The sequence below is a fragment of the Callospermophilus lateralis genome, chromosome 8 (assembly GCF_048772815.1).
Source record: "Callospermophilus lateralis isolate mCalLat2 chromosome 8, mCalLat2.hap1, whole genome shotgun sequence".
Taxonomy (NCBI): domain Eukaryota; kingdom Metazoa; phylum Chordata; class Mammalia; order Rodentia; family Sciuridae; genus Callospermophilus; species Callospermophilus lateralis.
The window spans coordinates 112,609,044-112,624,350 of NC_135312.1; the positions used below are offsets into that span (position 1 = coordinate 112,609,044).

Sequence of the window (15,307 nt, forward strand, 5' to 3'; positions counted from 1 at the left end):
TTCCTGGGTCATTTGCAGAGGGGCTAATCTCATGTCAAGTCAGCAGATCCATATGAGGTCCTCTGACTTTGACTTTAACCCTTAAAAATTCTTCCTATGTCTGAACAACTTCCCTTTTTGTCTGAAAATCTTCCTTTTCCAGCTTGTAATTTGTTAAGTCAATTATACCATTTTCAGGCTGTAATAAATCCCCACATTCAAACAGGTTCTACCAAATAGCTCCTATATATTTTCAACATTCTGAAATTTAAAATTTGCATTAAAAATATGGTCATTATTTTGATACATTTTGACTCAGCATAAAGACATACACTCATGTATGTACCTGTCAAGAAGAAAAAGAAATATCTACATGGAAGTATATTTTAGATTAAGTATGTGTTAGTTAAAATGGAAGATGAAACAGGAAGGTATTTATCCTCAAAGTAGGCAAAGAGAATCAGCTGTCATTCACCTATAAACCAAGACAGTTAAAGATAACACAGTAGTTTTACGCAACCAGCTGAAGGCTGATGGGTAGACCACTTTCTTCCTCAACTGCATTGGAGAATCATCAGTCTTCCAGTCCCATCAGGATTGGGTTGTGGGGATCAGAGCCGCCGCGGAGAGGAGCAACTCGGAGCCAAAGCCCTGGAGGCGCCGGCCCCGCCACTGCCTACTGGGATCCTCCGGTCTGCAGCCCAGCACTTGCCATGTGGGGCACCTGCCTCAGACTGGCGGCAGTGGCTGAACCTAGGGTTTTATACATGCTATGTAAATGTTCTTTTATTGAGCTACAACCATAGCCTTTTTTTCTTCTTTTTTTGAGACAAGGTCTGGTTAAGTAGTCTAAGCTGACTTTGAACTTGCATTCTCCTGCCTTGGCCTCCCAAGTAGTGGGGATTACTGCCCTGCACCACCTCATCTGGCCCTTTTTAAAATCATAGCCATCCTAATGAGCGTGAAGAGGCATCTCATTGTGGTTTTGATTTGCATTCCCCTAACTGCTAATGTTGAGCATCTTCATGTGTGCTTATTGGACATTTGTATATTTTCTTTGGAAAAACGTTCAAATCTTTTATCCATTTCTGAATTAGATTTTTTATTGAAATGTAAGAGTTCTTGGATATTAGTCAGTAGTCAAATATAAGATTCGCAAATATTTTTCCCCTTTCTGAGTTTTCTTTCCACCTTTTTTTCTTTCCTTATTTTTATTGGTGCATTATAGTTGTACATATTGATAGGATTTGTTGTTACATATTCATACATGCACACTCTTTCCACTTTCTTAATAGTACACAAAAATTTTAAATTTTGATGAAATTCAAGTTACGTATTTTTTCTTTGGTTGTTTATTCTTTTCATGTCAAAGAAACTGATACCTAGTAAAAGGACAAAGAAATATGTGCCTGTGTTTTCTTCTAAGGGTTTTAAAGTTCAAACTCTTTGTCTTTGAAACGCTTGAGTTAATTTTTGTTTATGATATGAGGTAGATATTCAGTTGTGCTCATACCATTAGATGAAAACACTATTTCTTTCCTAAATGGTCTTGGCACTCATGTTGAGAATCAATGGGCTTTATTTCTGGACTCTCAATTACATTCCATTAATCTGTGTGTCTGCTTTCATACCACATTGCCTCGATTACTGTAGATTAATAGTAAGTTTTGAAATTAAGAAATCTGAGTCTTCCAACTTCACTCTTCTTTTTCCAAATTCTTTTGGCAATTCTGTGTATCTTGCATTTTTATAGGAATTTTTAAAAATACTGATTTTATAGTCTGAAAAAAATATTAGTTGTAATAGTTTTTCTTGGTGTGTATCTGTATGTGTAAATTGTTTAAGGCTTTCTACATATGAATAAGATCACATTATCTAAAAAGAGAATTTTTTTTTAAAAAGGAAGAAATAAAGCTATTTTTAACTTTTAATTTATTCTAGTTAGTTATACAGGAGAGAGGAATGCATTTTGACAAATGGAGCACAACTTCTCATTCCTCTGGCTGTAAATGGTGCAGAGTCACATTAGTAGTGTAATCATACATGTACACAGGGTAATAATGTTTGTTTCATTCTATCATCCTTCCCATCCCCACCACCTCACCCCTCTCTTCTGCACAATCCAAAGTTACTTCATTCTTCCCTACCCACCCACCCCAACTATAGATCAGCATCCATTTATCAGAGAAAACATTTGGTTTTGGGGATTGGCATATTTCACTTAGCATGATATTCTCTAGTTCCATTCATTTATCTGCAAATGCCATAATTTCATTCTTCTTTAAGGCTGAGTAATATTCCATTGTATATATGTAACACGTTTTCTTTATCCCTTCATCTATTGAAGGGCATCTAGGTTGCTTCCATAGTTTAGCTATTGTGAATTGAACTGCTATGAACACTGATGTGGCTGTGTCCCTGTAGTATGCTGATTTTACGTTCTTTGTCATAAACTGAGGAGTGGGATAGCTGGGTCAAATGGTGGTTCCACTCCAAGTTTTCTGAGGAATCTCTATACTGTTTTTCAGAGTGGTTACACCAATCTGCAGTTCCACCAGCAATGTATGAGTGTATCTTTTACCCCACAACCTTACCAACACTTATTATTGCCTTGATTATTAATAACTTGCCATTCTGACTAGAGTGAGATGAAACCTTAGAGTAGTTTTGATTTGCATTTCTCCATTGCTAGAGATGATAAACATTTTTTCATGTTTGTTGATTGATTGTATTTCTTCTATGAAGTATCAGTTCAGTTCCTTAGTCCATTTATTGATTGGGTTATTTGTTTTTTTGGTGTTAAGTTTTTTGAGTTCTTTATATAACCTGGACATTGGTGCTCTATCAGGTGTGTGTGGTAACGATTCTCTTCCATTCTGTAGGATCTCTCTTCATGTTATTTATTTCTTCCTTTTTGAAATGGATGCCCTTTCTTTCTTATTCTTGCCTAATTGGCCTGGCTAGAACTTCTGGAAGAAGGTTAGATGGAAGTGGTAAGTGTGAACATCCATGGGGAAAGCTTTCAGCCTTTCTCCATTCAGCAGAATGTTGGCTGTAGATGTTCATAGATCAAGTCAAGTTCACAATGCTGGTGAGCTGGAGCAGATAAGAAAGAATAAGAGGAAACACCACAAACTCACTATTCTTACTGAGATTCATCCATTTTTTGTGAATAGGAGCCTGTAAGTCTTTAATTATATTTCCAGAGTTTTGAAAAAGTTGACTCTAACAATTCCTGCAAGCTTTTATGGAAGGGCATATTTTCAAAGGTGATTATTCCACCTTTTCACTGTCATCCTGACATTTATTTCTAAGGAAACTTGATAAGTAATCCTAACATTAATTACTTTCAAGTATTTTTGTGGGAATTTAATTTGTACTACTTGTTTTACATGGCCTCACTCAAATAACACTTAAAGCAGCTAAAATTAAAAATATTGTTTTTACTTCTCACTTCCTGGGCATTTCCAATTAATTTTGTAAATGCTTACTTAATGATATCAACAATTTAATTGGCATGGTGAAATATAAATATTTCTTGCAGGCATGATCAAGAATTAAGACACAATATATAGCCATGCCTATATAAACATGGTAGCAGCTATTATCAGAAAAATGTGTTATTCAAAATAAACCATGACTTAGATAAGCCTAAGTGCTGTGATGAGTCCTACAGGCAGCTATTCAGAATCAAATCCTATTAAAATCAATTTGTAAAACTCATAATCCTTTTAATCCAGTATAATCTCTTTTGCACTAACATGATAGCTAAAATCCTATGAAAGCACTCATTATCAAAAAGCATATTTTAAAAACAATAATTTTATTGGGGAAAGGGAATTTGGGGTGAGTTGAGGTTAAAGCCTTTTTAAAGTTCTCTGAATTATTGATAAGAAACTCACCTCTGGACTATTAAATATTTAAATTATTCAGATCTGTAAGTTGTAGTTTTCAAAGTTTGAAACAAATTAGCTTTAATTTCTTCAGATATTTTTCTAGCCCAACAACTTCCCTCTCCCTGCTGCCTCCCCGACCCCTTTTTGGATCCAATTATACATATATTAGGTTAAGTTGTTCTACGGCTCAAGGATGCCATTTTCATATTTAAAATTGTTTTTTTGTTTCATTTTGGATTATTTCTATTGCTATGTCTTTAAATATATTAATCCTTTCTTCTATAAAATTTAATCTGCTCATTTACATTGGTATGATTTCCTTGGGCTGGAAAATAAATTATCAGACTTTTAAATTTAAAGGTTAAGGTGGATACCAGAATGTAGGGAAGCAGTATAAAATTTCAGCTGCAACTCAACTGTGTTATCATATGCTTTAGAAAATTCATCATCCTTTGTGTACCCTGACATTTCTTACTTTAAGTTTTAGTGCCTTTCTCAAACATGACACACTTGCCAAAATTGCTGCTTGATAATTTTGATTCAGATTTAGAAGGCTTTTTTTTTTTTTTTTTTGGTACTGGGGATTGTTGATACTCTACTACTGAACTACATTCTCATTGTTCATTCATTAATTTTGTAGTATTGGAGCTTGAACCCAGGGGGGCTCATCACTGAGATACATCCCCATCCCTTTTTATTTGTTTTTTTTTTTTTAAATATATAGTTTTTTTTATTTATTTTATTTAGTTATTGGCAGGCACAACATCTTTGTTTGTATGTGGTGCTGAGGATCGAACCCGGGCCGCACGCATGCCAGGTGAGTGCGCTACCGCTTGAGCCACATCCCCAGCCCCCCTTTTTATTTGTTTTGATACAGGGTCTTGTTAAGTTGTGGAAGTTAGTTTTGAACTCCCAATCCACCTATCCCGGTCTTCTGAGTAACTGGGATTATCTTTTTATTTTATTTTGAAATAGATTTTCACTAAATTGCCCAGGCTAGCCTTGAACTTATGATCCACTTGCCTTAGGATCCCAAGTAGCTGGGATTACAGGCATGTGCTACCACATCCAGTGCCAACATCTTAAAACATACGCCCAATTTTCAATTCTTGTTAATATCCTGAAACTCAAGAAGAACCATTAACTTACGATCACTATCATTTTAAGTCAAAGTACTTGGATGAACTTAAATGAAAGTTTTAGTCATTCCTGAGTGAACAGAAGTTATCAAGATCATGAAAAGAACTGTAAAACATGGGAAGTCACAACTAGACACATAAGTCAGCTTCACCTGCCCAAGGGAAGCATCCATGGCAGTACAACAGGGACCACAGAGTGGAAAAACTTAAATCCTTACCGAGTGTGGCTAATAGTTGTAAATCCTAAACATAAAAGAGAATGAGACAGGTAGGCAAAGAGGCATTACTCTAAGGAAAAAGTACAAGAACTACGCAAAACTGTAATAAAGAAAGAAGGCAGAATCAAGTAACAGTAATACATGAAGGATCAGATTTAGTTACTGTGAAAACTTGGAATTTCATAAACTATTAGATGGCAAAGTCATGTTGATCCTGAAAATTAATCAATTGAGAGTATTAAATTTGGCTAAGAAAACTGTTCCTAGGCAGTTGCAGTGGCACACACCTGCAAATCCTAGCTACTTTGAGGATAAGGCAGGAGGATCACAGCCTGTGTAGCCTTTGAGGCCAGCCTGAGCAAGAACCTGTCTCAAAATAAAAAAAAAAGGGGATGGGGATTCAGCTCAGTGATAAATTAGCATTCTTGGGTTCAACCAAAGAAAGAAAGAAAGAAACTTGCCTGTAAAGCTCTCATTCACAAGATGCTCTAGATAAGGCACACAGTTGATATCCTCTTGACCAAGCAGTGTGTGCTTGATTTTGAAGAGGAATCATGAGCAGGCCTAGGTTCCTACCTTGTCCCCTATTACATTGGATCTGCATGTGTTTACTGAGGCTTATTTGATAGTAGTTAAACCTTTCAATCAGATTAAAGTGGTTAATTTTTGTTTTCGTACCAGGCCAAGGATTAAACCTAGGGGCACTAAATCACTGAGCCACATCCCCAGCCCTTTTTATTTTTTGAGGCAATCTCACTAAGTTGCTGAGGTTGACTTTGAACTGTGATGCTCCTGCTTCAGCCTTCCGGCTGCTGGGATTATAGGCCTACACCACCACACCCAGACAAAAGTGGTTAATTTTGAAGCACTAGATTTGGTTAGTGTTTTATTTTGCAGCATGTGTGGGCAGCATGAAAAAAACTAACATCTCCCCAAATACTTAATTTACAAAGAATGAGTGGTTCAGAGAGCTCTCCATCCTTCCTCTGTCCCTGTTTTTCTTTCTTTCTCCCTCTCACTCTTTGAGAATTACCCGGGGAAATCAGCTGAACCAGGTGAACAGTGCCTCCTGGAATTGAGCAAAGTGGGCACCTACCTCCAAATAAATTTTAACTTTAGATTTATGCTAACTGATTTGTTTATACTTTTTTTTTTAATTTTAAAAAAATACTACCAAGAATTAGGTTAGCTTAATTGTAATAAAAATACTTAGGTTAATTTTAAAGTATCAAATATTTCTCAAAGCTTTCACTCACACTCTGTAAAACTGGTTTCACTTGATAAAATTTTCACTTGGTAAAAGTTCCTCAAAAGGCTGATATAGAAAAATATGAAGAAAGCAATACATGTTTTTCTAAGCAATTAAATACTGTACCTTTACCTTTATAACATACTCTTTAATTTTTTCAAATTTCTATATTTACGTATAAACAAAAATTTTCAAAATTACTTTTGCGGGGTGGGGTAGCTCAGTGGTAGAGCACTTGCTGGGTACGTGCAAGGCCCTGGATTCAAACCCCGGTGCCACATACAAAACAAAACAAACAACAAAACAAAAAACTGGTAATTGATTTAAAAGCAGGAAGGCAATTCAATTTACAGTACTTTTATGCAACTTGCAAACTTATATTTATAATCTTCTTTTTCTTAGAAGATTATGGTGGATTTCTTTCTAGAATCAAGGTGCCTGGGTCCAAATTACTTCTCTGACCTCCCAGTTTCCTAAGTTTATATTTTATGTCTTTATGCTTCTACCTCATTCACCTTATTTAAATAATACTTATTAATTTTTTAAAAAAAATTTTTTAGTTGTAGATAAACACAATACCTTTATTTTATTTATTTAGTTTTTTTGTGGTGCTGAGGATAAACCCAGTGCCTCACACATGCTAGGCAAGTGCTCTATAGCCCTACTTATTAATTTCAAAGTTGTTACTATTCAATGCTTTAACACTAAGTCTACCTAATGGAAATGTTAAGGTAATATTTCCCTTTTATACTACAAAGTTAGAGCTATTTTAGCTGATTTTATCACATACTTAGAGGATGGTTCCTGGGCAACGAGAAGTTCAAAGTCTTTTTCATTATCAAGCACAAACTTACGTATTTCTTCTACAACTTGTGGGTCACATTCTTTGTATTTTTCTACTTCTGCCTTAAGCTGTTCCCTTTGGTTCCGAAGAGTAGAAAGCTCTTTCACTAGCATGGTTCGCTCTTCCTTCATTCAAAACAGTTTCATATACAATTAAGACAAATAAAATTCCATATGTTATAAGGTAATACAAAAATATATACATATCTGTGTGCATACATGTATAGATATTATATTTATACAGTTGGCTCTTCATATCCATGGATTCTGTATCCACAGATTTAACCAATGATGGATAGAAAATACCCCCCCCAAATTTCTCTATACTAAATATTTACATATTTTTTCTTTCTATTACTCCACAAATAATATAGTATAACAACTATTTGCATAGCATTTACATTGTATTAGTAGTATGTGAGAGGATGTGTGTATGTAGGTTATATGCAAACACTATGCCACTTGATATGAGAACTGAGCATCCATATATTTGATACCTCAGAAGGCTTAGAACCAACCAATCCTTTGTGAACACTGAGGGATGACTGTATATACATATATGCACAGTGTACGAACAAGCTCAATTTTTATGTTTGAAATCAAGAATTCTTTATATTGAAAAATGTAAATAAATATATATAATGAAATGCTTATGCATAGATGAGACATTACTGATCATGACTATATAAACTCAAAGATGACCATGTTATCATATATTAGGGAAAATAATTATTCTGGTTTTTGAGTAATTTCACAAGATCATATATATAATTTCAATACATATGTAAGTAACAGTTTATGTTAACATCAATCACTATATGATCATCAGTTACAAAGTATCCTGAGCAATTTTTCAATCTTAAAGGATGGGTATGTAACCTTTGTACATATTTAAAGATATCAGAAATAACAGAATTGTAGCTTGAGGGCTCCTACCATTGTCCTTTAAAGGTAATTAGATTAAAACTTTTAAATAGAGTAAGATCCAATAAACCCCATTTAAAATTTCTAGCTGCAGTTCTAACAGGAAGAAGTCATAGTACTATGGATATGCACTTCATATTGTGAAACCTGAAAAAATAAGTCCAAACAAAAACCAAATGCTGGTAAAGATTATGGTATAAAATTACAAGATAAATCTGAAGTAAAATCAAATAAAGTTCAAATGGCCTAAATGGGACTTGTGAAAGATTCCTTGATACCTTGTATTTTTTATATTTGTGCTTTCTTTTTAACTTTTGCCTTTGGCTGTTCCCTTTGGTTTCAGTATGCAGTAAGTTGCTTTTGCTGGCATTTGTATAGAATAAATATGTAGAACAACATGATCTGAAGCAAGACAGGCCAATAGAACTGTCTTCAATGACAAATGTTCTAGGCTGTACTAATACAGGAGCCACTAGCTACATGTGGCTACTGAGTACATGAAATGTGGCTACTATGACTGAGAAACTAATTTTAATATAAACGGCTGCATAGTTAGTATATACCATTTAGCACAGCTCAGGAAATATTTAAAAGTAAGTAGAATATAAGAAAATGGTCATTATTTGCCATCTACACCCAAACTGTACCTGCTTTAAAAGGAAAAACAAGAGGAGAAAAAGCTAATAAAACAACAACAGAGTGGAGAACATCCATGTGAATACAAAGGCAGCTCTCCAGACACTCTGAACTTGAAGTTACCTTAGATACCAGCACTATGATTTTTGCCAAATTATTCAAATTCTTTGTGCCTCTAGTTTCTCAAATGTAAAATAGACATAATAATAGTAGCTACCTTTTTGGATCACTGGAATTCAACAAATATATTCTGGCAGGTAAGACTTCATCTTTCTGAATTACTACACCAGACTGATAGTAGGTGAAGGTTCCAACAAGGTTAGTTGCACTGGATGCAGCACACTGATAACATTTAGGTACACTGGCTTACAATTTCAGTGCATACATGTGTTACAAATAGTTGAAGGTGTTTTTATAAGCTACTCTCAGTGTTAAAGAAAAAAGTGGATAAAATAAAGGAGGACTGAGGTTGTGGCTCAGAGGTAGAGCGCTCACCTACAATGCGTGAGGTACTGGGTTCGATCCTCAGTACCACATAAAAATAAAGATATTGTGTCCACCTATAACTAAAAAATAAATATTTAAAAACATAAAGAATTGATAACTGCTGTTGTCAACTGAAGAAGTAATTATAACAGCTTCAGTTATGCCCAGAATTTACCTTCTTTTAAATGTTCCACAAAAATGATCATTCTCTGCTTGCTACCTGTGATTGTGCTCACTACTAACATGAAGCTACTCTGTAAGCATAAAGCCACTGTAAACCTAAGATGCATTCCTTTTCGTGATACAACAAGTTTTCAGGTCACTTTCTTTCACAGTTAAGTGATACAAATAGAGACTTAGGTGGAATACTTAGTGGTTTAAGTTGATCTTGTTTTTATTTATTTATTTATTTATTTATTTTTTAGTTTTTCAGCGGACACAACATCTTTGTTTGTATGTGGTGCTGAGGATCGAACCTGGGCCGCTCGCATGCCAGGCGAGCTCGCTACCGCTTGAGCCACATCCCCAGTCCTTAAGTTGATCTTCAATATTTAAAAAATATTTTCATAAAAATCATTCTTGAGACAATGATGAAACCAGAAAGTGAGGTAATTTTTAAAAACTCTCTAACAATACTTTAGAGCACATGGCACTTTTAAAAATAGATCAATGTTCATTTGAATAATTTCAAAATTTTATAGTGACACAAGGATACTCTGTTGATTATTTTTAGTTTATATACAAAATTTTTTTAAAAAGTGCTTGCCTCGCTGCCTTGCACGTGCAAGGCCCTGGGTTCAATCCTCATATAAATAAATTAAATAAAGTTATTGTGTCCAACTACAAATACCAAAAAATAAATATTAAAAAAATTTTAAAAGTATACATAAATGTTTAATAGGGTTTACTATGTATCAGAATATCTGCAAATATAAACTAGTTTATTCCAAACAATAACCAAATGAAGTACATTTTATTATACCCAATTTTACAACTGAGAAAACGGAGAACAGAGGATTTAGGAGACTAAGAGAGTCTTGCTCAAGTTTGTTTCTGTGTTATGCTAAAACACACACATACACACACACACACACACACACAAACATGTACAATCTATACAATGCCTGGATTCAATTCCTACATCCTCTGCAACTTCTCTCTGGTGAAAATGGAACCCTCCTCACAGGAAGCTCTTTTTCTTCTCTTGAAAATTATCATTATTACATGAATGGATAATTTTGAATGCAATGCATTACACTATTGTCATAAATGATCATGTATGTAAGAAATAAATAAAAAATAAAAGTACCATTATTAAACAAACTATAGACACAAACTTACCGTCTCATGTCGGCCAATTTTAGCTTTTTCAATACTCTTCTGTAAGTTTGCCTGCTTTTGGCTTCCCTCAGACCACTAGAGAATCAAAGCATAAAATGGTTTGCCAAGATTAACTTTTGAAAACAAATGAAATTTATCTCTGGCTAAGGCCTGTCACACAAAAAAGTAAAAAAAGACTACCCCAAAAACTAATTCTCTTGGAGCTGGGCCTGTGGCTCAGTGGGAGAGCGGTTGCTTTGCAAGTGTAAGGCACCGGGTTTGATCCTCAGCACCACATAAAAAATAATTTTTAGATGGACACATATCAATATCAAAAACAACAATAAAACTAATTCTCTCATTTGAGGAAAACCAAGGACAATGAATCATTAGACTGAAAAAAATTGTTTAAAATGTACTCTTATTTGATGACGAAAAAAGAACAATATGACTTTAATCTTTTTTACATCTTCATTTATCTGATTCACCACCTCTGCCCCAAATAATCTGAGGTCTGTATTTAATTAGAGATTAAACTTGAAAAGTAAAAAATATTTATGTTTTATACAAGTTCTTTCTTCAAATTTCGTTTTGCTTCTGACTAAAGCCATTACAAAATACCCTACATTGTTTCTTGTAGATTTGTAGTCTTAGGATCTGTTTCATTAACAGTTAATAATGAATGTATCACCTTTTATTCTTTTTTTTTTTTTAAAGAGAGAGTTAGAGAGAGAGAGAGAGAGAGACAAAGAAAGAGAATTTTTTAATATTTATTTTCTAGTTTTTTTGGCGGACACAACATCTTTGTTTGTATGTGGTGCTGAGGATCCATCCCGGGCCGCACACATGCCAGGTGAGTGCGCTACTGCTTGAGCCACATCCCAGCCCCACCTTTTATTCTTTAATAGTTTATGAGGAATTGTATACTTTACATCCTAAATTCTCACACAAGAAAAATTCTGTTAGTCTGCTGCCAATTTTAGGGATGACATACTTTTTTTTCTTTTCTTTTCTTTTCATGATACTGGAGATTGAACCCAGAGTCTCAGGTGTTTTTGGCAAGTGCTCTACCACTGTGCTGCACCCCTAGCCCTTTTTGTTCTTTGAGACAAGGTCTCACTAAGTTGCCCAGGCTGCCCCTGAACTTTCAATTTTCCTGCCTCAGCCTCCTAAGTAGCTGAGATTATATGTGTGTACCACCATATCTGGCTTGTTTCACATATTTTAGGAGTGACTGATTCAGGTATTTTACTCAACTGAGAAAGCAGATTAATTATATGTGGAAATGGATTAAATAATACCAGCATAAAAGACTAGATACAGATTATTCATCAGTGTGTGACTAGGTCTACAGCAAAAGGGATAAGAAACTTCTGAACACTGTTTTGCTTTCTCAATGTTATTAATTTTACCTGGTCCATGACTAATAAAATAAGCACAGGAAATTTCAACATTAAATTGTCCACATCATTTACTCTAGTTGGAAATTTCAGACTCATTTGATTAGGTGAAAGACTATTCAAAAATATATTCCATACCTCCCTCACTCTTGAGTTATAAACATTTAGAAAATAATTAATGACAGGATGAATTTCTGTTGTTTGATAAGAAACTGACCTTCCACAATATAATCTAGTTATAGAGAGAAGGTAAATAACATCTAAATTTTTTTTAAATTTAAAATTAAGAAATACTATCTTTAAAAGTTTGGCAGCTTTATCCTGGCATTGGGAACATTTTCACTTCTCAGTATGCATGAAGGGAGTATTATAAGCTTTCCTTTACTAGTTGTCTAGTCATTGATTCAACTACACAGCACAAACAAGATCTATTAGCTATGCCAGACATACAACATCACCAAACCAGTTACACTTCTTCTTGAGAGCAATTATCTTCCTAAGTTAAAAGAAGAAATAAATCTGCTATACATTTAAGAGCCAAAATAAACTTCAAGGCCCAAATTAACAAGGAGATCTAGTTCTTTATAAAGTAAATATTCCATCCTAAAGTAGCCATCTGAAAAAATTTTAAAAAAATGTATGTAACATTTAAATTCATGAGGAGTCCTCAAATAAAAAACACACAGGTATTAGCACAATATTGTCCATTAAAAGTGTTTTAAAAATAACCAAATAGGTAGATATTATACAAAAAGTTAATGATTACATAAAATAAGCCAATAAGGGGATTTAAACCTTAATTATATAAATGAAATGTCTTTAAGGTATTATGTCTATTTGCAATTATTTAAAACTTAAAAGCTTTGAAAGTGAGTGCATTCAAGAATTCCTTAATTCTGAGAATAATTTTATGCACTTTAAATGTGAAACCCTACATTCATGGGTTGTCACGTTAAGTATCTTGGTAATAAAGGAAGGCACAATCTAAATGATGTTTTCAAAGAAGAAGCTTCTGCTAATTATATTAAATACTGAAACAGTTTAGTTTGACTCAATAGTGAAGGATTCTTGGCTCACTGCTTAATTTCTAAATCCTCAACACTGGAAACAATGAAAGCAACTCTTGTTAGGCTGCCGTTGCTATCAGTTTTTCATCTACATAGCTACTAGAAGCACTACTGCTATAGTTCCTAATATGCACCTTGGAATTAAACCAAAAGCAGGCCTCAAGCAGTAAGAGTTGGAATTGTTTACTACTTTATATATAGAATGTGAACCAGCAGTTCCAAATTTTGACATATATCAGGATAACCCAAAGGGATGGTTAAACCACAGGTTGCTGGGTCCCACCTCCTGAGTAGGATGGGGGTAGGCCCAAGAATATGCATTTCTAACCCATTTCCAGATGGTGCTGATGCAACTGGCTGTGGGTACCACAACTGTGAGAACTACTGTTTTCTTGCAGTAACAAACTCAATTAGAATACACGGGATATCAATATCCTGTGGATATTGGGCTGGAGCCGTAGCTCAGTGCTAGACTGCTTGCCTAGCATGTGTGAGGTCCTGAGTTTGATCCTCAGCACCATATAAAAACAAATAAATAGAATAAAGGTGTTGTGAAAAAAAATTCTTAAAAAAAAAAAAAAAAATCCTGTGGGATATTATCTAGTTCATAAGTAAAAACAAATTACTGCTAATACTGTAGACTGACCTACAAAAATATTTCTGAATTTAGAAATATTAAATATTAGACAACACACATTTATTTTAAAAAAAGGGAAGGATAATACCCTATATTTAAAAAAGGTATTTGGCACAGGATTCCCTTAAAAGCAACCTTTTCTGGTACATTTTTATAATAAAAAACCAGAATCATCTATATTAGTCCATTAATAATTTTATGCTAAATTAAATTTGAGAATGGACTTATTATATATTTTTAAAAAAAGTTAGTAACTCAGAACAAATGGCAGCAGCTGCAACAACAATAAAAACTACCTATAATAAGTAAAAACAGGATTTCTTCTTTAGATTTGAGGATCTGACACAATGTTTCTCTTTGAATGCATTCCAGGCCACCTATTTCAGACACTCAGGGTAGAGAAACATAATTCCCATGTTTTCCAAAGGGCTAATTCACTGCCTGGAGGAACTGTCTATTCATAAGAGAAACAGAAAGATTGATTCAAGCTGGCTGTATTGGAATTTTGATTTGCTCTTTTTAAGAAATAAAGAAATTTCAAAGCATTAAAGAAAGAATACAAACTTTCATAGGTGGGAAAGAATGACTAACAACAGAAAATGAGGGAAAAGAGATCATAACAAGAGCAACCCCATCAGTCTACTGCTTTATTAAAATTCATGTACTATGGAAAATATGTTCTATGTTTTTTGCTTATGCTTTAAAATAATTTGCTTTGTTTTTATACAATTAAAATCTTGTTAAGAGTATTCACAACTTCAAAATTGTATCTATCTTTTAATAAAGGTGATATTTCATTTAGAAATTGATCATAAGGAAATATTGAATACTCTCAAGATATAGTTACATATACAGATGTGAGCAAAGAGGTCTCAACATTAGAGAAACGTTAAATCAATATTTCATAGTACAGATGTGTCACAATCATACAATTGAAGAAAATATGTTCAAAGAAAACACACACTTTTTTTTTTTTTTTGGTACTGGGAATTGAACACAGGGGCACTTTACCACTGAGCCACAAACCCAGCCCTTTACTTTTATTTTAAGACAGGGTCTCACTGAGTTGCTGATGCTGGTCTTGAACTTGTGATCCTCCTGCCTCAGCCCTTCAAGCAGTTGGAATTACAGTTATGTGTCACTAGGCCCAGCTATTCAAAGAATTTTTAATGACACTGAAAAATTCTCAAAGAATAAAGCTGTTTTAAAATATGGAACCAAAACTACAACTCAATTAAAGTCTATCTATAACCAAAAAACAAAACAACAAAAAAACCACAAGAAAATGTATAAAATTTAAATAATGCTTATCTCTGTATTGAGGAACATGCTTTTTAAGTTTTCTATGTAATGAGTATAGAACTATTATTTTAAATATTATTTTCTTGTTATAAGTAATATATGAATGCATTATCAATAGATTAAAACACGAGCACATTCTTATTGTAAAAGACTAAAACAATGCAGGCGAATTTAAGCAAAATCCCTTTGCTTCCCTGCTTTTATGCAAACT

At 33.9% G+C, this 15,307-nt stretch overlaps 1 protein-coding gene across 1 annotated transcript in view; it reads right to left on the bottom strand.

Moving 5' to 3' along the window:
- Mnd1 (meiotic nuclear divisions 1) overlaps positions 1-15,307 on the bottom strand; it is a 57,948-nt gene that overhangs the window by 7,380 nt on the left and 35,261 nt on the right. Inside the window, exons 5-6 of the mRNA XM_076865079.1 lie at positions 10,712-10,786; positions 7,336-7,450 (exon numbers count right to left, since the gene is read on the bottom strand). Coding sequence (XP_076721194.1) covers positions 7,336-7,450; positions 10,712-10,786 — 190 coding nt within the window. The remainder of the gene's footprint in view (positions 1-7,335; positions 7,451-10,711; positions 10,787-15,307) is intronic.